Source organism: Chanodichthys erythropterus, chromosome 1, assembly GCF_024489055.1.
Source record: "Chanodichthys erythropterus isolate Z2021 chromosome 1, ASM2448905v1, whole genome shotgun sequence".
Taxonomy (NCBI): Eukaryota; Metazoa; Chordata; class Actinopteri; order Cypriniformes; family Xenocyprididae; genus Chanodichthys; species Chanodichthys erythropterus.
In genome coordinates, this window is record NC_090221.1 from 34,636,165 (window position 1) to 34,660,076 (window position 23,912).

Consider the following 23,912-nt stretch of genomic DNA (forward strand, 5'->3'; position numbering starts at 1 on the left):
TGTTCGCGAAAGGCCACATTACTGTCTCCGTTTCTGCAGGAGCTGTGAAGAATTACGGTGTTGTGTGGCTATTACCGAATGGATGAAACGGATCTATTGAAGGAATTATGAAAATGTCAAAACAAGGATTTAAATCGTGGATGTATTTCATTGTAGCGTTTTCCATTTGGAATATTACCGATGGACAGATTGTGTATTCAATATCAGAGGAGGCTGATCCGGGAACCACAGTGGGAAATATAGCAAAGGATTTGAACCTAAATCTTCAAGAATTAGAGCTTCGTGGGTTTCAAATCGTTTCAGGCCCAAATAAGAGGTATTTCAATGTTAATTTGAAAGGTGGTGTTCTCCTCGTAAAGGAGAGAATAGACAGAGAACAGTTATGCGGAAGGAGCAGCAAATGCTCTTTGGAATTAGAAGCTATTGTTAACACTCCCGTAAACATGTATCGACTGGAAGTGAATGTTTTAGACATAAACGATAACACTCCTACTTTTAAGTCACCAAAGACAGAACTAAATATTGCGGAATCAGCTTTCCCCGGCGAGAGATTTACATTACCAAGTGCGTTAGACGCGGATGTAGGCAGTAATTCTGTGAAAAGCTACAAGCTCAGCCCGAACGAGCATTTCTCTCTGGATGTACAGAGCGGAGGAGATCAGAGTGTATCTGCTGAATTAGTGCTGCAGAAAGCTTTAGATCGAGAAAAACAGTCTGTGATTCAGCTCACACTGACCGCTGTAGACGGAGGAAAACCTCCAAGATCAGGAACATCACAAATTATTATTAATGTGGAGGATGCGAATGATAACATCCCTGTATTTAGTAAATCTCTTTACAAAACACGAATTATGGAAAATGCGCCCCCGGGCACCTCTGTTGTCACTGTCCATGCTAGCGACGCTGATGAGGGCTTGAACGGGGAAATTATTTATTCATTTATACGCAGTGATGATGACAATATTGCTAACGCTTTTACCATTGATTCTGTCAGTGGCCTCATCTCTGTTGTGGGGAACATTGATTACGAATCAAGCAATGCCGTAGAAATCCGTGTCCAAGCAAAAGACAAAGGTCAAAAACCAAGGGCTGCTCATTGTAAAGTTTTAATCGAAATTGTTGATGTTAACGATAATGTACCTGATATTTCAGTGACATCTCTCGCTGAAACGGTGAGAGAAGACGCTGCTGTTGGTACAATGGTGGGATTGATCACCGTTAAAGACGGAGACGGGGGGAAAAACGGTGCAGTTGTTCTTAAGATACGCGATTCTGCACCTTTTCGCATACAGAATACATACAAGAATAAATATTCTCTAGTGGTAGACGGTCCTCTAGACAGAGAGCGCGCGTCCGAGTATAACGTGACCATCACAGCTACTGATGAAGGGACTCCGCCTCTCTCCAGCACCAGTGTCATTGCTGTACACGTTTCTGATGTGAATGACAACGCGCCGCGCTTTCCAGAGCCCGTCATTAATGTTTATGTGAAAGAGAACAGTCAGATTGGAGCTGTTATTCACACAGTTTCTGCTTTAGATCCTGACGTAGGTGATAATGCCCGGATAACATATTCTGTACTGGAAAGCTCTAAAAGCGGCCCGGTAACATCCATGATCAACATCAACTCTGACAGTGGAGATATTCACAGTTTACAGTCGTTTAACTATGAGGAGATGAAAACTTTCCAGTTTAAAGTTCAGGCCACAGACTCTGGTGTTCCTCCTCTCAGCAGTAACGTGACTGTAAATGTTTTTATCCTGGATGAGAACGACAACAGTCCCGGGATTCTCGCGCCCTATTCCGAGCTCGGTTCCGTTAACACGGAGAACATTCCGTATTCTGCTGAGGCGGGCTACTTTGTGGCCAAGATCAGGGCTGTAGATGCAGATTCTGGTTACAACGCGCTGCTGTCTTACCACATCTCTGAACCCAAAGGAAACAATCTGTTCCGAATCGGAAGCAGCAGCGGGGAGATCAGGACTAAGAGGAGAATGAGTGACAATGACCTGAAAACTCACCCGCTGGTCATTTTGGTGTGTGATAACGGAGAGCCCTCACTGTCAGCGACTGTGTCTATTGATGTTGTGGTTGTTGAAAGCGCAGGTGACGTCAAGACTCCATTCAGACACGCGCCGATAAAGGAGGAGAGTTTCTCGGATTTAAATCTGTATTTGCTGATCGCCATTGTGTGTGTGTCCGTCATCTTTTTACTGAGCCTCATCAGTTTGATAGCTGTAAAATGCCACAGGACAGACGGCAGTTTGGGCAGGTACAGCGCCCCGATGATCACCACACACCCTGACGGGAGCTGGTCTTACTCCAAAGCTACTCAGCAGTATGACGTGTGTTTTAGCTCGGACACGCTGAAGAGTGACGTAGTGGTTTTCCCCGCGCAATTTCCTCCTGCAGATGCAGAACTGATCAGTATTAATGGAGGAGACACTTTTACCAGAACACAAACACTTCCTAATAAAGAAAAGGTAAGAAATTCGCATTTAATGACGCTTAGTTGCAAAATAATTACGCCTAAGCATATGAAAGATTGGCGTTTATACTGTTCAGAGCATTACTCTTCTTTGTGGCCTCATGTTGTTTTATAATTTCCTTTATATGCATTTGCCTGAGTAACTAATTGTATTGATTTTTGCTGATTGTTATTTTAAGATGTAAGCGTGCGCTCTCACAGTTTTCATAGGCACACTTGTTATTGTCCAAGATACTGAAGTCTATCTCATTTCCTGTTTGCGTGACGGGGGATGTCCCTTTTTGCAGTGTTTTTTTTTTCAAGTTGAAATCTTTATTCGTATGGGTTTTATTTTAGTCGAATTTCATGTTTACAGCTTGATGATTCTTGTTCATATGCCTATTTTTCGTCCCTTTAAGTTTATATATATATATATATATATATATATATATATATATATATATATATATATATATATATATATATATATATATATAATAAGTTTATATATGTAACATTTTTTATATATTTTTACTAGTGGGTGCAGGACACTATAGTTCATTTATGTACGCGAGGATAGCAAAATAAAGTAAACTGTGACATATTATACCCAAAAATTCTTTATACAGTGAACTACCAGTAAAATTGATAACAATTTGAAACCAAAAATTATTCAGACACTTTGACCTGACCATGTTTTGCATAAGTGTTATCTGACATAATTAAGATTATTTTTTCCTGACACAGTTTAACTCTAAAATCTTGTCATATTTTATTACTTTTATTTATTTATTTATTTATTTATTTATTTATTTAGTTATTTTTTTATTTTATTTTATTTTATTTTATTTTATTTTTATGATCATTATTGTAGTGAATAAAGTGTATTAATGAATTAAATGTTCAAGGTGTCTGAATACATTTTGGTTGACTAATATATATATATATATATATATATATATATATATATATATATATATATATATATATATAATCAGGTGAAATGAGAAATTTAATTGATTGCGTCAATTAAACATTTTTGGAAACAAACAAACAAAAAATATAAATCATTTAAAAATAAGACGTGCCCTAATCATAATTCATTTTCTGGCTGATTTGAAAAAAAAAAAAAAAAAAAAAAAAAAAGTCTCAGTTTATTATATTTTAAAATATCTCTATAACAGCATTTAAAAAAAAAAAAAAAATGAATCCGCTGTACAGCATGCGTATATTTTATTTTAACTTTTTCCACAAGATGTCACTATGAGACTACACATTTCACCGTTTATCAGTTTTGCAAAGCTCCTCCCTGTTTGGGGAGGGTTTTGTTTCTTGCGGAGCGCTTTGTTCTCCAGTCTTCGGTCTGTGTTTGCTAGAGATTCAGTTTTGTGCTTGCCTCTGAAAATACCTTTTTGTTCTCAAACGGCTATGGTCACGGAATATAGATACAATGGTGCGACAACGACAAAGGACGTCGATCTTTCTCATTGTATTCTTTTGCATTTGGAAATTCTGTAATGGGCAGATTGTTTATTCCGTGTCGGAGGAGGCAAAACCGGGGACAACTGTCGGGAATTTAGCAAAGGACTTCAACCTGAATTTAGACGATCTGGAGCTTCGGGGATTTCGTATCGTTTCAGGTCAGAATGAGAAATATTTCGACCTAAATCGAAAGACGGGAGCACTTCATATTAAAGACAGATTAGACAGAGAGGAGCTATGCGGACGGAGCTCAAAATGTGTGTTGGAACTGGAGGCCATTGTAAATTCTCCGTTGAATATGTACCGTTTTGAAGTAAACGTTTTAGATATAAATGATAATGCACCTGCATTTGCCTCTCAGAAAAAATATCTGAATGTTTCAGAGCTGGCTTTGCCAGGGGAGAGGTTTCCGATACAGAACGCGTTTGACGCTGATGTGGGCAGCAATTCTATAAAGAGCTATAAGCTGAGTCCAAATGAACACTTCTCTCTCGATGTACAGAGCGCAGGAGAGCAAAGTGTATCTGCTGAGTTAGTGCTGCAGAAAGCTTTAGATCGAGAAAAACAGGCTTTGATTCATCTCACATTGACTGCTGTAGATGGAGGAAAACCTCCAAGATCTGGAACAATGGAGATAATCGTAAATGTTGAGGATATAAATGATAACATTCCGGTGTTTAGTAAATCCCTTTATAAAGCTCGTGTGAGTGAGAATGCGCCACATGGTACATCAGTTATAACTGTTCATGCAAGGGATTTAGATGAGGGTCTGAATGGAGAAGTAGTTTATTCTCTTCTGAATCATGACTCTAACAAAAACATAATGCCATTCGCTATAGATTCCACTTCCGGTTTGATATCTGTCCAAGGCAATATAGACTACGAAGAATATGCTGCTATTGAAATACGCGTCCAGGCAAAAGATAAAGGCCAAAACGCACGAGTGGCTCACTGTAAAGTTTTAATTGAAATTCTCGATATTAACGATAATGTACCTGAAATATCAGTGACATCTCTCGCTGAAACTGTAAGAGAGGACGCTGGTGCTGGTACAATGGTGGGGTTGATAACTGTTAAAGACGGGGATGCGGCTAAAAACGGTGCTGTTATTCTTAAGATACGCGATTCTGTACCATTCAAAATACAAAATACTTACAAAAATAAATATTCTCTAGTGGTAGATGGTCCTCTAGACAGAGAGCGCGCGTCCGAGTATAACGTGACCATCACAGCTACTGATGAAGGGACTCCGCCTCTCTCCAGCACCAGTGTCATTGCTGTACACGTTTCTGATGTGAATGACAACGCGCCGCGCTTTCCAGAGCCCGTCATTAATGTTTATGTGAAAGAGAACAGTCAGATTGGAGCTGTTATTCACACAGTTTCTGCTCTAGATCCTGACGTAGGTGATAATGCCCGGATAACATATTCTGTACTGGAAAGCTCTAAAAGCGGCCCGGTAACATCCATGATCAACATCAACTCTGACAGTGGAGATATTCACAGTTTACAGTCGTTTAACTATGAGGAGATGAAAACTTTCCAGTTTAAAGTTCAGGCCACAGACTCTGGTGTTCCTCCTCTCAGCAGTAACGTGACTGTGAATGTTTTTATCCTGGATGAGAACGACAACAGTCCCGGGATTCTCGCGCCCTATTCCGAGCTCGGTTCCGTTAACACGGAGAACATTCCGTATTCTGCTGAGGCGGGCTACTTTGTGGCCAAGATCAGGGCTGTAGATGCAGATTCTGGTTACAACGCGCTGCTGTCTTACCACATCTCTGAACCCAAAGGAAACAATCTGTTCCGAATCGGAAGCAGCAGCGGGGAGATCAGGACTAAGAGGAGAATGAGTGACAATGACCTGAAAACTCACCCGCTGGTCATTTTGGTGTGTGATAACGGAGAGCCCTCACTGTCAGCGACTGTGTCTATTGATGTTGTGGTTGTTGAAAGCGCAGGTGACGTCAAGACTCCATTCAGACACGCGCCGATAAAGGAGGAGAGTTTCTCGGATTTAAATCTGTATTTGCTGATCGCCATTGTGTGTGTGTCCGTCATCTTTTTACTGAGCCTCATCAGTTTGATAGCTGTAAAATGCCACAGGACAGACGGCAGTTTGGGCAGGTACAGCGCCCCGATGATCACCACACACCCTGACGGGAGCTGGTCTTACTCCAAAGCTACTCAGCAGTATGACGTGTGTTTTAGCTCGGACACGCTGAAGAGTGACGTAGTGGTTTTCCCCGCGCAATTTCCGCCTGCAGATGCAGAACTGATCAGTATTAATGGAGGAGACACTTTTACCAGAACACAAACACTTCCTAATAAAGAAAAGGTAAGAAATGTTCATCAAAAGTGAAGTAAACACATTATTCTGTTCGATTTAGTCTAAAGTTGCATTTTTTTTTTATTCTTCGTGCTGTATATAGTTAATTCAGTATTTATTTTTATTTATTTATTTAGATTAAGACTGAGGGAAATTAAAGAACCATTGCCATTTTCTCCTGAAATGTTTATTCCTGTTTTGCACAGGTTTAGTTTTATCGTCTTTTTGCAGTAGCGCGCTCTGTCCGTGGTGCTGAAAACGCAAATGCTCTTAGAAATCCACTGCTATTTATCCGATATTGCCATAAACTTATGAACATATTTCTGTTCCAGGTCTTTTTGTCCCGTCTTTTAAGTTCACTTTTTTTTAAAGCTTTCATTTTGTAGTTATAAAATAGCCTTGTTCAGTATATGCATTTGATGACACTTTTATAACTAGACAGCCAGTATGTGGACACTTTGGCCAATTTAGACATTATCATTTATTATTATTATTATTATTATTATTTTATTATTTTACAACTAATAGATTAAACATATCAAAATGTTATTTAATAACTGTAGAGTTTGCAGTTGTCCGCACGATGTCACTAGCATTCCATTTTACAGGAGAATTTCCATAACTCCACTATAAGCTCCGCCTCATTTTGTAGCTTCCCGAGCAGAGAGGCTTTGTTCAGAATTCGCCATTGTGTCAGGAAGCTGCTGTAATGCGCGGTTTCGTGTGATATTTCCTCAGCGACTATGTTATCGGATTTTTACGATTTTGTCATATTCAGAAGATTTAGAGACAATGGAATCCAAAGACCAATCAAAATTTCGGCTTTGGCTTTGTGTTTACTTGCTGTGTCGGCTTTGGAATATAACGGGCGGACAGTTTGTCTATTCCGTGTCTGAGGAAGCGAATCCAGGAACTGCAGTTGGGAATTTGGTGAAGGATTTTAATCTGAATATTCAAGATCTAGAGGTACGAGGGTTTCATATAGTTCCGGGACCGAACAAAAGGTATTTTGATTTAAATACAAAAACTGGCATTCTCAGTGTCAGAGAAAGAATTGATCGAGAAGAGATCTGCGAGCAGAATGTCAAATGTTCGCTGCCTTTAGAAGCCATGATTAGCTCTCCGTTGAATATTTACAGATTTGAAATAAATGTTGTTGACATTAATGATAATGCACCCGTATTTCGGACATCAATAATACATCTAAATATTACTGAATCAGCCATTCCAGGGGAGAGATTTCCATTACAGAGAGCGTTAGATGCTGATGTTGGCGTTAATTCGGTTAAGAGCTACAAACTGAGTCCAAACGAGCATTTCTCTCTGGATGTACAGAGCGGAGGAGATCAGAGTGTATCTGCTGAATTAGTGCTGCAGAAAGCTTTAGATCGAGAGAAACAGTCTGTGATCCAGCTCACACTGACCTCTGTAGACGGAGGAAAACCTCCCAGATCAGGTACAACAGAGATTATTGTTAATGTTGTCGATGTTAATGATAATATTCCTGTCTTCAGTAAGTCTTTGTATAAAGCCAAAACCACTGAGAATGCGGCGCGTGGTACTCACGTGATCACCGTTCAAGCTGTTGATTTAGATGAGGGCGTAAACGGTGATATAATTTATGCAATTGTCAATCACGACAATGATAAAAATGTAAATGCGTTCTCGATAAACTCAGAAACAGGTGAAATTACGGTGCAAAAAGATGTAGATTATGAGCAGAGTAATGCAATAGAACTTCGAATACAAGCAAAAGACAGAGGTTATAATCCGAAAGCGGCTCACTGTAAAGTTTTAGTCGAAATCGTAGATGTGAATGACAACACACCGTTGATATCTGTGACGTCTTTAGTGAGCACTGTAAAAGAAGATGCTCCCATTGGCACGATGGTTGGAGTGATAACTGTAACTGATAATGATGCTGGTAAAAACGGACAGGTAACATTAAAGATTCAGGGCTCTGTTCCTTTTAAAGTTCAGAACTCCTATAAGAATTATTATACTTTAGTTGTAGATGGTCCTCTAGACAGAGAGCGCGCGTCCGAGTATAACGTGACCATCACAGCTACTGATGAAGGTACTCCGCCTCTCTCCAGCACCAGTGTCATTGCTGTACACGTTTCTGATGTGAATGACAACGCGCCGCGCTTTCCAGAGCCCGTCATTAATGTTTATGTGAAAGAGAACAGTCAGATTGGAGCTGTTATTCACACAGTTTCTGCTTTAGATCCTGACGTAGGTGATAATGCCCGGATAACATATTCTGTACTGGAAAGCTCTAAAAGCGGCCCGGTAACATCCATGATCAACATCAACTCTGACAGTGGAGATATTCACAGTTTACAGTCGTTTAACTATGAGGAGATGAAAACTTTCCAGTTTAAAGTTCAGGCCACAGACTCTGGTGTTCCTCCTCTCAGCAGTAACGTGACTGTGAATGTTTTTATCCTGGATGAGAACGACAACAGTCCCGGGATTCTCGCGCCCTATTCCGAGCTCGGTTCCGTTAACACGGAGAACATTCCGTATTCTGCTGAGGCGGGCTACTTTGTGGCCAAGATCAGGGCTGTAGATGCAGATTCTGGTTACAACGCGCTGCTGTCTTACCACATCTCTGAACCCAAAGGAAACAATCTGTTCCGAATCGGAAGCAGCAGCGGGGAGATCAGGACTAAGAGGAGAATGAGTGACAATGACCTGAAAACTCACCCGCTGGTCATTTTGGTGTGTGATAACGGAGAGCCCTCACTGTCAGCGACTGTGTCTATTGATGTTGTGGTTGTTGAAAGCGCAGGTGACGTCAAGACTCCATTCAGACACGCGCCGATAAAGGAGGAGAGTTTCTCGGAATTAAATCTGTATTTGCTGATCGCCATTGTGTGTGTGTCCGTCATCTTTTTACTGAGCCTCATCAGTTTGATAGCTGTAAAATGCCACAGGACAGACGGCAGTTTGGGCAGGTACAGCGCCCCGATGATCACCACACACCCTGACGGGAGCTGGTCTTACTCCAAAGCTACTCAGCAGTATGACGTGTGTTTTAGCTCGGACACGCTGAAGAGTGACGTAGTGGTTTTCCCCGCGCAATTTCCTCCTGCAGATGCAGAACTGATCAGTATTAATGGAGGAGACACTTTTACCAGAACACAAACACTTCCTAATAAAGAAAAGGTAAGAATGTTTTATTAAAAGTGAGGAAAACACGTTTTTCTGTCCAATTTGGTTTACAGCTACAATTTCTCCTTGAATTAGAAGTGCTATATAGTTAATTCAGTATTATTTTTTAGATTAAGACTGGGGGAAATTAATTATTAACCATTACCTACTTCTCCCAAGTCTATTTTATTCCGGTTTTGCACTAGCACGCTCTGTCCGTGGTGCTAAAAACACACATGCTCTTAATAATCCGCTATTTTATCCGATAGTGCCGTATGAATGTATTTCTGTTTCATGTCTTATCCTGTCTTGTAAGTTCACCCTATTTTTAAGACTTAATTTTGTAGTTATTATATAACCTTGTTCAGTATTTGCGTTCGATACCACTGTTATAATTAGACAGCCAGTATGATGTGGACACTTTTGCCATTTTAGACATTATCAAATTTGTTTTAATTTTATGCTTTTACAACTAATAGATTAAACATCAAAATATTTTATTTAGAAACTGTAGAGTTTGCAGTTGTCCGCACGATGTCACTATCCTTCCATTTTACAGGAGAATTTCCATAACTCCACTATAAGCTCCGCCTCATTTTGTAGCTTCCCGAGCAGAGAGGCTTTGTTCAGAATTCGCCATTGTGTCAGGAAGCTGCTGTAATGCGCGGTTTCGTGTGATATTTCCTCAGCGACTATGCTATCGGATTTTTACGATTTTGTCATATTCAGAAGATTTAGAGACAATGGAATTAAAAGGCAAATCAACATTTCGGCTTTGGCTTTGTGTGTACTTGCTGTGTCGGCTTTGGAATATAACGGGCGGACAGTTTGTCTATTCCGTGTCTGAGGAAGCGAACCCAGGAACTGCAGCTGGGAATTTGGTGAAGGATTTTAATCTGAATATTCAAGATCTTGAGGTACGAGGGTTTCATATAGTTCCGGGACCGAACAAGAGGTATTTCGATTTAAATACAAAAACTGGCATTCTCAGTGTCAGAGAAAGAATTGATCGAGAAGAGATCTGCGAGCAGAATGTTAAATGTTCGCTGCCTTTAGAAGCCATGATTAGCTCTCCGTTGAATATTTACAGATTTGAAATAAATGTTGTTGACATTAATGATAATGCACCCGTATTTCGGACATCAGTAGTATATCTAAACATTACTGAATCAGCCATTCCAGGGGAGAGATTTCCATTACAGAACGCGTTTGACGCAGATGTAGGCAGTAACTCATTAAAGAGCTACAAACTGAGTCCAAACGAACATTTCTCTCTGGATGTACAGGGCGGAGGAGATCAGAGTGTATCTGCTGAATTAGTGCTGCAGAAAGCTTTAGATCGAGAGAAACAGTCTGTGATTCAGCTCACACTGACCGCTGTAGACGGAGGAAAACCTCCCAAATCTGGTACAACAGAGATTATTGTTAATGTTGTCGATGTCAATGATAATATTCCTGTCTTCAGTAAGTCTTTGTATAAAGCCAAAACCACTGAGAATGCGGCACGTGGTACTCACTTAATTACTGTTCAAGCTGTTGATTTAGATGAGGGTGTGAACGGTGAAATTATTTATTCAATAGTTAATCACAACAATGACAAAAATGTCGATGCATTTTCGATAAACTCAGAAACAGGTGAAATTTTTGTACAAAAAGATGTTGATTACGAGCAGAGTAATGCAATCGAACTCCGAATACAAGCAAAAGACAGAGGTTATAATCCGAAAGCGGCTCACTGTAAAGTATTGGTCGAAGTTGTGGATGTGAATGACAACCCACCGGTGATATCTGTGACGTCTTTAGTGAGCACTGTTAAAGAAGATGCTCCCATTGGCACGATGGTTGGAATGATAACTGTAACTGATAATGATGCTGGTAAAAACGGACAGGTAACATTAAAGATTCAGGGCTCTGTTCCTTTTAAAGTTCAGAACTCCTATAAGAATTATTATACTTTAGTGGTAGATGGTCCTCTAGACAGAGAGCGCGCGTCCGAGTATAACGTGACCATCACAGCTACTGATGAAGGGACTCCGCCTCTCTCCAGCACCAGTGTCATTGCTGTACACGTTTCTGATGTGAATGACAACGCGCCGCGCTTTCCAGAGCCCGTCATTAATGTTTATGTGAAAGAGAACAGTCAGATTGGAGCTGTTATTCACACAGTTTCTGCTCTAGATCCTGACGTAGGTGATAATGCCCGGATAACATATTCTGTACTGGAAAGCTCTAAAAGCGGCCCGGTAACATCCATGATCAACATCAACTCTGACAGTGGAGATATTCACAGTTTACAGTCGTTTAACTTTGAGGAGATGAAAACTTTCCAGTTTAAAGTTCAGGCCACAGACTCTGGTGTTCCTCCTCTCAGCAGTAACGTGACTGTAAATGTTTTTATCCTGGATGAGAACGACAACAGTCCCGGGATTCTCGCGCCCTATTCCGAGCTCGGTTCCGTTAACACGGAGAACATTCCGTATTCTGCTGAGGCGGGCTACTTTGTGGCCAAGATCAGGGCTGTAGATGCAGATTCTGGTTACAACGCGCTGCTGTCTTACCACATCTCTGAACCCAAAGGAAACAATCTGTTCCGAATCGGAAGCAGCAGCGGGGAGATCAGGACTAAGAGGAGAATGAGTGACAATGACCTGAAAACTCACCCGCTGGTCATTTTGGTGTGTGATAACGGAGAGCCCTCACTGTCAGCGACTGTGTCTATTGATGTTGTGGTTGTTGAAAGCGCAGGTGACGTCAAGACTCCATTCAGACACGCGCCGATAAAGGAGGAGAGTTTCTCGGATTTAAATCTGTATTTGCTGATCGCCATTGTGTGTGTGTCCGTCATCTTTTTACTGAGCCTCATCAGTTTGATAGCTGTAAAATGCCACAGGACAGACGGCAGTTTGGGCAGGTACAGCGCCCCGATGATCACCACACACCCTGACGGGAGCTGGTCTTACTCCAAAGCTACTCAGCAGTATGACGTGTGTTTTAGCTCGGACACGCTGAAGAGTGACGTAGTGGTTTTCCCCGCGCAATTTCCGCCTGCAGATGCAGAACTGATCAGTATTAATGGAGGAGACACTTTTACCAGAACGCAAACACTTCCTAATAAAGAGAAGGTAAGAGATTCCGTATAGCCTACAGTATATTTTTTTCCCATTTCTTTTATAATATTTTTTTGAAAACAAATCTTTAAAATGCGTAAACCCAAAACAAACGGATTTGTATTGTTCTTAAAGCTTATACCAGGTTTTTTTTCTTTATTTTGCCATGTTATAGCATATTTATCTCTTTGAAGCCACTTGGTGTCAGTATTGAAGTGTTTTGTAACGTTCGTGCGCGCCCACACTGGCTCCTCCTAGTCCTTACTTGAGCGCGCACTCATGCGCTTTTGTTCTATTTCGCCTTCACGGCTGTATGCATAGAAACAAATTACATACAGTGGAATAAAACCAAAGAATGGAACCTGTTTTGTTAATATTATTGCAGCGATTTGTGGAGTTTACAAAATAGATGCGTAATGGCTCGAATAATTCCTCTCAGCGGGACTGCTATTTGTCTGGTTTTGCTGCGCTTGCTGTCTACGGCTTCAGCCCAGATCTCATACTCCATTTCAGAGGAGGTGAACACGGGAACATTTGTTGGAAATATCGCAAAGGATCTTAATTTGAATATTCAAGAACTGGAATCACGCGGATTTCACATCCCCGCAGTTTTGGGAAGGAAATATTTTGAGGTTAATTTGAGAACTGGCGTTCTGTTTGTCAGCGAAAGGATCGACAGGGAGGAATTTTGCCCTGCCTCACCGCAATGTTCAGTGAATTTAGAAGCCATTGTTAATAATCCATTAAACCTGTTTCGCATTGAGATAAATATTTTAGACATTAATGACAATGCTCCGTCGTTTCGTGTTAAGTCTAAGCAGTTTAACATATCAGAGAATGCGTTTGTTGGAGACAGATTTCAGTTGCCGAGAGCGTCGGATCCTGATGTTGGAGCGAACTCGGTAAAGAGCTACAAGCTGAGTCCGAACGAGCATTTCTCTCTGGATGTACAGAGCGGAAGAGATCAGAGTGTGTCTGCTGAGTTAGTGCTGCAGAAAGCTTTAGATCGAGAGAAACAAGCGGTAATCCAGCTCACACTGACCGCTGTAGACGGAGGAAAACCTCCAAAATCGGGTACAATGCAGATAATAATAAATGTACAAGATGTAAATGATAACGCACCCGTGTTTGGTAAAGCTCTTTATAAAGTGCGTCTCGTTGAGAATGCGCCAATGGGAACATTAGTCATAAATCTGAATGCCACTGATTTAGATGAGGGTGTGAATAGTGAAATTATTTATTCTTTAGTTCACCAAGACAGCGATGACAAAACAAACAACGTTTTTAAGATTGATTCCGCTACCGGTGTCATTTCAGTGCAGGGCAGTGTGGATTTTGAGCAACACAATGCTTATGAGATTCATGCTCAGGCTAAAGACAAAGGAGCGAGTCCGCGGTCCGCGCACTGTAAAATATTAGTAGAGGTTTTAGATATAAACGACAACGAGCCAGAAATATCATTAACGTCTCAAGTGAACACAGTAAGGGAGGATGCTAAAAAAGAAACAACGGTGGCTTTGATAACGATATCTGACAAAGACTCGGGGAAGAATGGGAATACGCATGGGAAAGTGGTAGGTGATGTTCCTTTTAAATTACAGTCATCGTACAAGAATTATTATTCTCTTGTAGTGGATGGGCCTTTGGATAGAGAGCGTGTTGATCGATATAATGTCACAATCATGGCGTCAGATGAAGGGACTCCGCCTCTTTCTTCCACACGCGTTTTCACGGTGTATGTATCTGATGTTAATGACAACCCCCCACGTTTTCCAAATCCTGTTATAAATATATTTGTAAAAGAAAATGGGCCTAAAGGTCAAATCATTTACACTATTTCGGCTGTTGATCCAGATTCAGATGAAAATTCCAAAATTACTTATGCATTACTGGAACCACTTCACAAATCTGGAACTGCATATTCTGTTGTTAGTATCAACTCTGACAGTGGAGATATTCACAGTTTACAGTCGTTTAACTATGAGGAGATGAAAACTTTCCAGTTTAAAGTTCAGGCCACAGACTCTGGTGTTCCTCCTCTCAGCAGTAACGTGACTGTAAATGTTTTTATCCTGGATGAGAACGACAACAGTCCCGGGATTCTCGCGCCCTATTCCGAGCTCGGTTCCGTTAACACGGAGAACATTCCGTATTCTGCTGAGGCGGGCTACTTTGTGGCCAAGATCAGGGCTGTAGATGCAGATTCTGGTTACAACGCGCTGCTGTCTTACCACATCTCTGAACCCAAAGGAAACAATCTGTTCCGAATCGGAAGCAGCAGCGGGGAGATCAGGACTAAGAGGAGAATGAGTGACAATGACCTGAAAACTCACCCGCTGGTCATTTTGGTGTGTGATAACGGAGAGCCCTCACTGTCAGCGACTGTGTCTATTGATGTTGTGGTTGTTGAAAGCGCAGGTGACGTCAAGACTCCATTCAGACACGCGCCGATAAAGGAGGAGAGTTTCTCGGATTTAAATCTGTATTTGCTGATCGCCATTGTGTGTGTGTCCGTCATCTTTTTACTGAGCCTCATCAGTTTGATAGCTGTAAAATGCCACAGGACAGACGGCAGTTTGGGCAGGTACAGCGCCCCGATGATCACCACACACCCTGACGGGAGCTGGTCTTACTCCAAAGCTACTCAGCAGTATGACGTGTGTTTTAGCTCGGACACGCTGAAGAGTGACGTAGTGGTTTTCCCCGCGCAATTTCCTCCTGCAGATGCAGAACTGATCAGTATTAATGGAGGAGACACTTTTACCAGAACACAAACACTTCCTAATAAAGAAAAGGTAAGACATTTTAGGGGGCCACTACTAGTTTAGTTAAATATACTGTATTTCCCTATGTATACACAAATCTGACATCTCCTGTTGAACCACGATCCGTTTTTAGATCGCCCGAGAGCTCTCCATGGTACTGAAACACACTGGGATTGAGCATATAGTTTGACTCTGTCAAGCAGCAACAGTGTGCTTAATGGTGCCTTATTGAATATCAATTTTAGTTTGGCCAAAGTAAACAGATAAAAAAAAAAAAAAAAAAAAAAAAATATATATATACATATATATATATATATATATATATATATATATATATATATATATATATATATATATATATATATATATATATATATATTATTATTATTATTATTATTATTACTGAAGGTTATTTATTATTATTACTTTTTTTTTTTTTACATGGTTTGACCTCTTTATTATGCAGAGATACCACGGCTGTTTCTAGGTCTGAGCAAGAGTCAGACGGCTGTCACGTGAAGCGGATTTGTTGCTGTCTGTGTCATGTTGGTTAAAGAGGCCATGCTCGGCTTTTGTGTTCCGCTTGGAAAATCTCTGACACATAAACAGGAAAAAAAGGATGCTGCTGCTGGGCTTGAATTTACCAATGCTATCTTACCGAACACATGCCTTTTCCCTATTATCTTCCTCATCTTTTTTCTTTTTCTTTTTCACTTACTGCAGACAGTACTGGTTAGTACTGGTGGTGCACCTCTTTAAAATGTTGTCTCTCTCATTCCAAACATTCAACCTCTCTCTCTTTCTCTTTCAATCCATTTACAAGCTATTTCCCAATGGAATTTTAATTTAGATTCAGTTTGTAAACAGGGTTCAGTAGCATAAAATCTTAACCACACACACACTCTCTCTCTTTCTTTCACCATGCAGCTGAGGTCTCTCAGTAGGGGAGAGCCTTAAGAATAATTTCTACAGCCTGTAATTTGGAGAAGGGCTATCTTATATCCCTATATATAGTTCTGTCTCCTTCGCAAATTAAACCTGTATTTTATTTCCCACATTGTTTGCTTTCTCTCTTTCATCTGTCTATGCTTTTAAGCCGATCTGGTTGTGTTTGTCTCCGCTGTAGTCTTTAAAGGATTGCATGAGCTTGCATTGCAAATATGAATTTCTTAGAATTTGACTGCAGCATTTGAGATGATGGCTCCAGAAAAAAACAAAAAACAAAACTGATGACCCATAAGCATGATTTGAGAACGTTCCAAAGATAATTATATTGTGTGCTTTGATTGAAGCGAGAACATCTGACCTTTTGTATAACAGAGTTAGCATTACTTGTGCACATTTCAATAATGTCCTGGTGCTCTCTTCTGTGCACAGCAACTGCTTATTTATAGCTTTTGTGTGCTTTAAATATGAGGATCTTACTTATTTATTTATTAAGCTTTACAGTAGACCTGCAAGTTTGTGCTTTTGCTGTGTTTGCTTTGTTGTGTTGAGCAGAACCACACAAAGCAGAATTCAGCTCTGTTATTGTCTCTGTGCCGGCTGAGATTTTCCTTCCAAGCTGATGCATGTTGCCTGTGTGGGAGAACGAGAGGGGGATGGGAGAGAGAAAAAAAAAGGGATAGAAAAAAGGAGGAGAGTGGGGGTGTTGAGAAAGGAGAGATGGGATAAAAGGTAGAGGGAGGAATACGCAGAGAGACAGAGAGTGAGAGAGAGAGAGAGAGAGAGAGAGAGGAAATGGAGTGGGGGAAGGGACTGTAATTTTCCGTTCTGCGCTGCAGGAGCCCTTGGTTTGCAGGCAGAGCTCATAGCTGTGACATCATCACTGTCAATCACACCAAAACCCCACCCTGTGCTCCAGTTCTGCTGAGGACAGAGTCACACTGACAACAACCGCAAACATAGCCATGCTGTTTATAGAGTGAGTGTATAGGTGCGTCTGTGTTGTGATACTTTGCTAATATGAGAAGAGGTTGCACAGTTGATATTTGTTGACCAGCAGTGTTCTGCAGCAGAGGTTTCATTACAGTCCTGCGATGACCCTGGTTTGTACAGAGCATTAAATCGATTTCATGAGCGCATTACTGAGATAGAAAGAAGAAGAGTTCAGCTAAATGTTTTACATTTCAGCAATTTCACTTAGTGCAAGAGACGTCCTGAACAGATAGAAACTGATTTAACATTAGTTGTGCAGCAGGATAGATTTATTTTAATGTATTTATTTTAGAAAATTGGCCATTAAGACCATGTCATTACAGCATTAGGTCTTTCCTTGTATCATGACTTGCAAGAATGAAAGCGTTAAAGCAAAGATTTTTTTTTTTTAAATTATTATTATTATTATTTTATTGCATCTTTGAATTAATTGTTATTTGATAAAATGGTATGCTTCAACTCTGTTCTTATCAATCAGTTCAACCTGTCCATTCAAATCAATCAATTTGAACTCTGAATTGTGGCATGATTATTTTAACACAATTTTTATTGTATTTAGCCTTAAACATTTTGAATATAATTGGCAATATTGACTGTTTGGCTAAAGTTTTAGAGCTAAATTAAATGCAAATTTAAATATTGAATGTTGTCATTTCTTTGCTCTATCGCCCTGTCCTAGTTTGTCCTACAGTTACCACATGACCCACAGTTCAGTGGGACAATTATCAACCAGTCACTCCATAAACAGGTTAGTGACATATGCTTCTTTTCTGTCTCCTTCAAATTCTATCTGAACACACACCACAATGATGTTACACTGCAATCTTAGCACTTAGTGTCTTTTCCTATCCCTCCATCTTCAGGTTGTCATGACGACCATGCTCTGTTTCTTTATAACTAGCCAATACTGCATTTTGCCACACCCACAGAGAGAGAGACAGAGGGGGGTGGGGGGAAATGGGAGAGAGCATACGGAGTCTGTGTGAGCAGAAAGGGTGTGGTGAGCTGGTAAATGAACAGAAAAGAACAACAGAATAGTGTCAGAGGATGTTCATGAAAACGAAGGAATAAATGGGGAAGCAGGTGGTATCAGGCAAACAAATGAGGGTGTCAGGGAGACAATAAAACAGATTCACTGAATTAATTCACTCTTGGGAGGGTGAGTGTAGAAACAGCAGCCGCTGGGAGTTTAGCCACTGATTAAACATGACAGAATTTATCATAGGCTTATTGAGAGACTGAGACAGAGGAAGAGAGAGAGAATGAGTATGAGAAGATGATGATTTTTTTTTTTTTAATCACCTTGTCTTTCCCACAAAGTTGGTATATTTTGTTTCTAACGGTAAAAAAGGTCTTAATTGTAGTATAGTGATATGTTCTCCAGGTGACACCGAAGGAATTAGCAGAAATTAGCAGAAACAATATTTGCAAAATTTAGTTTCGTGCCCTATACATGAAGATGTAATGAGTACTGGATATTAACAAAGCAGAGTGTACAATTGTGCAAGGAATTTGGGAACCAATAGGAAACACAAATCTGGACATTTGTCTTTGCAAAAATCTTTCAGTAGGTCATTATAAACCTGGCAAAGTTTGACAAACCTAAGCAGCTATTCATTTGTATAGAAACTTGTTTCCGTTATGAAAAAAGGTTGCAACTTTTTTTTTTTTTTTTTTTTTTTTTAATCTTAGAATTGTGATATAAAGTCAGAATTGTGAGTTATAAAGTCAAAATTGTGTGATATAAAATCAGAATTGGGAGTTGTAAAGTCAAAATTGTGAGATATAAAGTCAGAATTGTGAATTATAAAGTCAGAATTGTGAGTTATAAAGTCAGAATTGCATAATATAAAGTCAGAATTGTGTTATGAAGTCAAAATTGTGTGATATAAAATCAGAATTGTGAGTTAAAAAGTCAAAATTGTGAGATATAAAGTCAGAATTGTGAGTTATACAGTCAAAATTGTGAGATATAAACATGCAATTCTGAAAAAAAGTCAGAATTGTGAGATAAAAAGCCACAATTAGCTTTTTATGTTTTTATTTAGTGGCAGAAACAAGCTTCCATACTGATACATTGATTTATCAACCTATTCACTTAAAAAAAAAAAAAAAGAAAGAAAGAAATAATCATCTTATAGCTGTACTACAGTATGTGTTGTTAAAACTATTATGAACAATTCTGACTATGGAAAGCTGAAAGTGACAATACTTGTTTCAACTGCATTGGACAATAAGTTAAATTAGCACAGAGATTAATGGAACAATTCACATCTTCAACTGCTTCTGATTGTGGTACATTTTGCTTAGTTTTGTCTCGAGCTTTATTCAACATTTTACTTGGAAACAATGACTGATATAACATTTCAGCATTTATTCTGAAATATAATATATTTGTTTATTTTATAAATGGATGGCCTGATGTGCATTCACAGTTGTCTGGCCTCTATAACCAAGCAGCAAAAAGAAAAACAGAGAGAGAAGCTTGGGAAACTTGGCTGCTTGATATTCTGGTTTTCACACATTTACGGAGCCCTCAGTAGTGGCTTTGAGACTCTGTCTGTGCTGAGGACTACTGAGGCTTGTCTGCATTGCCTGATAGCTTTGTTTCACCTCCACAGGCGTCTGTTTTAGAATAAGGCTTCTGAAGGGCAACCGGTGCTGAGGCAGCAGGGTTTATCAGGGCCCCAGAGGTTGAATTGTTTTGTGTTCAGTAAAATCCTGGCCTGTTCTCTGGCGGAGAAATGTAATGGAGGAGAAATTACACACGCTTTGGGATCGCAGATCCGGGGATCACGTTGGCATACAGATATGAAGAGAGGTCTGGGTGCGTTTAGCTGTGCCTGCAGAGAATACAACAAAGAATTTTGAATGTTTTATTTATTCTGCAGTACCTAAAAGTCATTTTGAGAAAGTGCTAGAAGTCTTAATGCTTATCTAAAAATCTAGGCTATGATTAGGAACGCCTGTCTTGGGAGTTTTGTTTAATTATTAGAGAAATCTATAAATATATTTGGGTTGCACTTTATTTTAGAGTATGTGTACTTACATGTACTTACAGTGTACTTACCTAAGAAAATACTGAGTAATATAAGGTAACTACATGGGTTAAGTTTAGGTTTAGGTGTACGTTCAGGGTTAGTACCTAGTTATTACACAGTTATTATAATTACTGTAATAAGTACATGCATTGTAAAATAAAGTGCTACCAATATTTGTTTTGACAATGTTTCAATGTGATTATAGTACTTTTTCACTTTATTAAATTCTCATATGTTGATGATTGGTCAGGATGTGACAGTTTGTGCCAGAGAAGGAAAAAAAAAAAAGACGAAGAATAGATTGTCTTAAAAATAGTTTATACTGCAAGAGAAACAGAAGAGATGACATGCAGATATAAGTACTGAGGATAAGAGCAATGCCGTGTTTGGAGATGAGCTTTGAAAAGAGGATTTATTTGTTCTAATTCCATTGTTTCTTTGTGTCTCTTTTTAGGTTAAAAAAAGAGCAAGAGACAGGCTTAATGCATTCTGATATGTGAGATGTAAAGACCTGCAGTTCTTCTTTTGTACCCATAGAGGTCTGACTTTACCCATGCTCTGTTTGACAACATCCAGTACATACTGACACACCCAGTCATCTTCTTTTCTTCTTGGTATTTCACGATATATCAACATTCTGGTCTCCTAGAAAAAAAAAAAAAAAAAGTAAATGTATCATGAGGGGGGGGGGGGGGGGGAAATTTCAGTTCAGTCCAATTCAAATGTATTTGTATTGTGCTTTTCACAATGCATATTGTTTCAAAGTAGCTTTACAGAAAATGCATGTGTCTACATTACAATTTACAGTGATCTGATATCAGAGGTGATTGTGTAATGCATTTCAGAAATGTACATATATAAGTCACACAGCTCACTAACATAATATATTAGTTTTAGACAGAAACAATGAGCTTAAATGATTACAATATATAGAAAATTCAGCACTGGGTGCATGAACTTTATAAAAGGTGTAATTGGTGTTTGTATGTGTAGCTTATATGCCATTGCAAAGCTTTAATCAGTATAAATAGCAAAAGTTGTGTACATTCAATTGCACATACAAATTTTGAATTTAATTGGATTTAAAAAAACAGAATTATATATTATTTTCTATAGCAAATAAAATGTTAAGGAAATATATTTCTAAAACAAACATCTATGCAAAATCATCTAAAAACAAAAATCATTAAAAAAAAAGTTTTTTGAATAGAGCATGGTTGTTTTCTGATGATATCACCCTTTTGCTATGAATGATAGATGCGGTGAGGTCATCACTCGTGGCCCTGAGCAGAGTGACAATGAAGAGGGAAGTCCCAGTCAAACAGAAGCCATGAAACTGACTCACACACATTTTGTAGACAGACAACACTGACTCACACACTCTCATTAAGACATGTGAGGACAATTCAACACATGAATTATACAGAAGACACTCTCATAAACATGTTCGGACTCACCTCTAACAACTGTGCAAGAGTCTCAAAGCTGGTCCTGCAAAGCTCTGTGCTGCACAATTGCCATTATTGCAGTCTAATGAATGTCTTTTTAAAGGGGCAATAACTGCACTGTAATGATCCAGCGTTAATATTTTAGAGTCATTTATAATGAGTGAGTAGTGCTGGAAATTAATATCTAATAGTAGCACTCTGATGAGCGGTAGACTCTGATACAGAGAGGTGAGGAGATTACTGTTTTTCTGTCATGTTTTGCATTATGCTGTCAAGTGTACAAGAATTAAGAACAAATTTAGAGAAATCTATCTATCTATCTAGATTTTTTAATTTCCTTTTGTAATAGTCTTTAAATGGTCTCAGACATTTGTATGCCAGGATAAATAATGTGTGTATGTACTGCTTACATGTAGAAAGTCTGATAGTTGAAGATACGGCGCTTTAAATGACTTTTAATTTTAATAAGATGCATTTCAGAGCAAGGCAAATGAATGGGTGGTCGATGAGAATTGTTCGTTTTTGATTAAAAGGTTCCCATGACAGAAATATTCATCCATTGCATAACATTGATGATACTTGTTTGGGTGAGTTTCGGCTTCAGATGGAACAAAGAACTGTCTTTTTTGTTTGGTCTGACACGTGTCCGTTTGAGCAGAAAGTAGGAGAGATAACTTAATCTAAAACCCCGAGGGGGAAAACAATTAGCAGCAGACAGCAGATGGATGCGATTCTAACAGGTAAAGCAGGGAGATGTCAATGTTGTACAAATGCATCACAGCACAATGAGACACAGAAAACGACAGCGAGAGAATGTGTGTGCGCGTGTACATGCTAGACAGACCTCGAAGGAAAGGCCAGGTGTTTGAATCAGCTTGCGTGCATAATTGGCAAGATTACCGCTGATGTTTTTTGTCCCCCCTCTTTCAAATGGGCGTAAACAGCCGTGCGTGTCCCGCAGGGAGCGTCTGTGAAATGTCAGGGCAGCGCAGTCAGAGCTCACCTTTGCAGAATAAAATGGGAAAGAATAGATGTGAAGAATTTGGGTTTGAATGAGCAAAGAATGTTTGGTAACACTTTAGTATGGGGAACAATTCTCACTTTTAACTAGAAGCTTACTAGCATGAATATTACTAGAATATTATTTATTAGTATTGGCCATTTATTATTTTATGAGTTCAATCACTACCATTTTTGCACATGGAGCAACAGCAGTTTATTTTTTGTAGGAATGTATTACATGAAAACTTTACAGTTGCTTGTCATGGGAGAGCAATAGGACGATATGTAAGAATGTGTGGTGTTCGGGGAAGACATAGAGTGTGTAAAAATGAACAAGCAACTGTGAATCTTCAGTTTACAAAGACATTTCTATAAATATTAATGTGCTGTATAAATATAAATGTTCTGTCCCACTTTATATTATAGATGTCTTTGACTACTATGTACTAACATTCAAATTAATCATTGCACTTATTGTGTATATACATGTTTTATGTGGTACTTATATTTTAAAAATATCTGCATGTAATTGCAGCTGTAATTAAATCTATAATTACACTGCTGACCCTTCATTTAAACCACCAATTAATTGATTGATTAATTAGTCCTACCAAACCTGTCCCTAACCTTACCCTTATCCCTCCTCAGTAGCAGCACAAGCGTTTTGGATTGCACTTTATTTTACAGTACGCTTAGTACGGTTAGTGTAGTACTTACACTGTACTTATATAAGAAAGTACTGGTTAATATAAGGTAACTACATGGGTTAAGGTTAGGTTTATGGGTAGGATTAGGGTTAGTACATAGTTATTACCCAGCTATTGAATTACTATAATAAGTGCATAATGTACATGGGGAACAGGACTGTAAAATAAAGTATGGTTACCTTTATTTTAAGGTGTCATTGTTACAGAGTAATTATATATTTAAGTACAGAGTAATATTAATTAACAACATGTACTTACTATAGGGTTAGGATAGGATAAAGGTTTGGTTGAGGGTTAGAAGCATGTAATTATTACTATGGTAAGTACATGTAGCATATGTAACAAGGACAATAAAATAAAGTGTTACCTAAACAGTCCTTTTGCAGGACTTTTTACTGATTTTTGCGACCTAAAATGACTGAATTTGTGGCGGCTTTTCTAAAAATTTGCAGCAATATTTACAGTTTTCA

The 23,912-nt window shown here is 39.2% G+C and overlaps 4 protein-coding genes across 13 annotated transcripts in view; all 4 read left to right on the forward strand.

The window, feature by feature from the left end:
• The first annotated feature begins 113 nt into the window (after positions 1-113).
• On the forward strand, positions 114-2,673 carry LOC137035222 (protocadherin alpha-3-like). The gene is made up of 2 exons (XM_067408473.1): positions 114-2,483; positions 2,668-2,673. Exons 1-2 carry the CDS (start codon positions 114-116, stop codon positions 2,671-2,673), a joined length of 2,376 nt encoding a protein of 791 aa, XP_067264574.1.
• Positions 2,674-3,847: 1,174 nt separating this feature from the next.
• Positions 3,848-23,912, forward strand: part of LOC137023027 (protocadherin alpha-3-like) — a 54,111-nt gene continuing 34,046 nt past the window's right edge. For 7 of the 10 annotated variants that reach the window (XM_067389593.1, XM_067389777.1, XM_067390290.1 and 4 more), the window contains exons 1-2: positions 12,958-15,336; positions 17,924-17,992. In XM_067389593.1, the coding sequence (XP_067245694.1) occupies positions 12,958-15,336; positions 17,924-17,992 (2,448 nt within the window). Of the gene's footprint in view, positions 6,288-12,957; positions 15,337-17,090; positions 17,203-17,923; positions 17,993-23,912 lie in introns of those variants that run through there. The other 3 variants (XM_067389685.1, XM_067390374.1, XM_067389853.1) reach the window with 3 other exon arrangements.
• Positions 7,013-9,467, forward strand: LOC137022830 (protocadherin alpha-8-like). Its single transcript, XM_067389304.1, has one exon. It carries the CDS (start codon positions 7,071-7,073, stop codon positions 9,465-9,467), a length of 2,397 nt encoding a protein of 798 aa, XP_067245405.1. The 5' UTR covers positions 7,013-7,070.
• LOC137022838 (protocadherin alpha-8-like) lies at positions 10,093-12,574 on the forward strand. The gene has a single exon (XM_067389315.1). The coding sequence runs from the start codon at positions 10,178-10,180 to the stop codon at positions 12,572-12,574; it is 2,397 nt and encodes a 798-aa protein (XP_067245416.1). The 5' UTR covers positions 10,093-10,177.

Bases quoted from the DNA above. Each gene is read 5' to 3' on its own strand.
- LOC137035222 (XM_067408473.1), top strand. From the start codon at position 114: ATGTCAAAACAAGGATTTAAATCGTGGATGTATTTCATTGTAGCGTTT.
- LOC137022830 (XM_067389304.1), top strand. From the start codon at position 7,071: ATGGAATCCAAAGACCAATCAAAATTTCGGCTTTGGCTTTGTGTTTAC.
- LOC137022838 (XM_067389315.1), top strand. From the start codon at position 10,178: ATGGAATTAAAAGGCAAATCAACATTTCGGCTTTGGCTTTGTGTGTAC.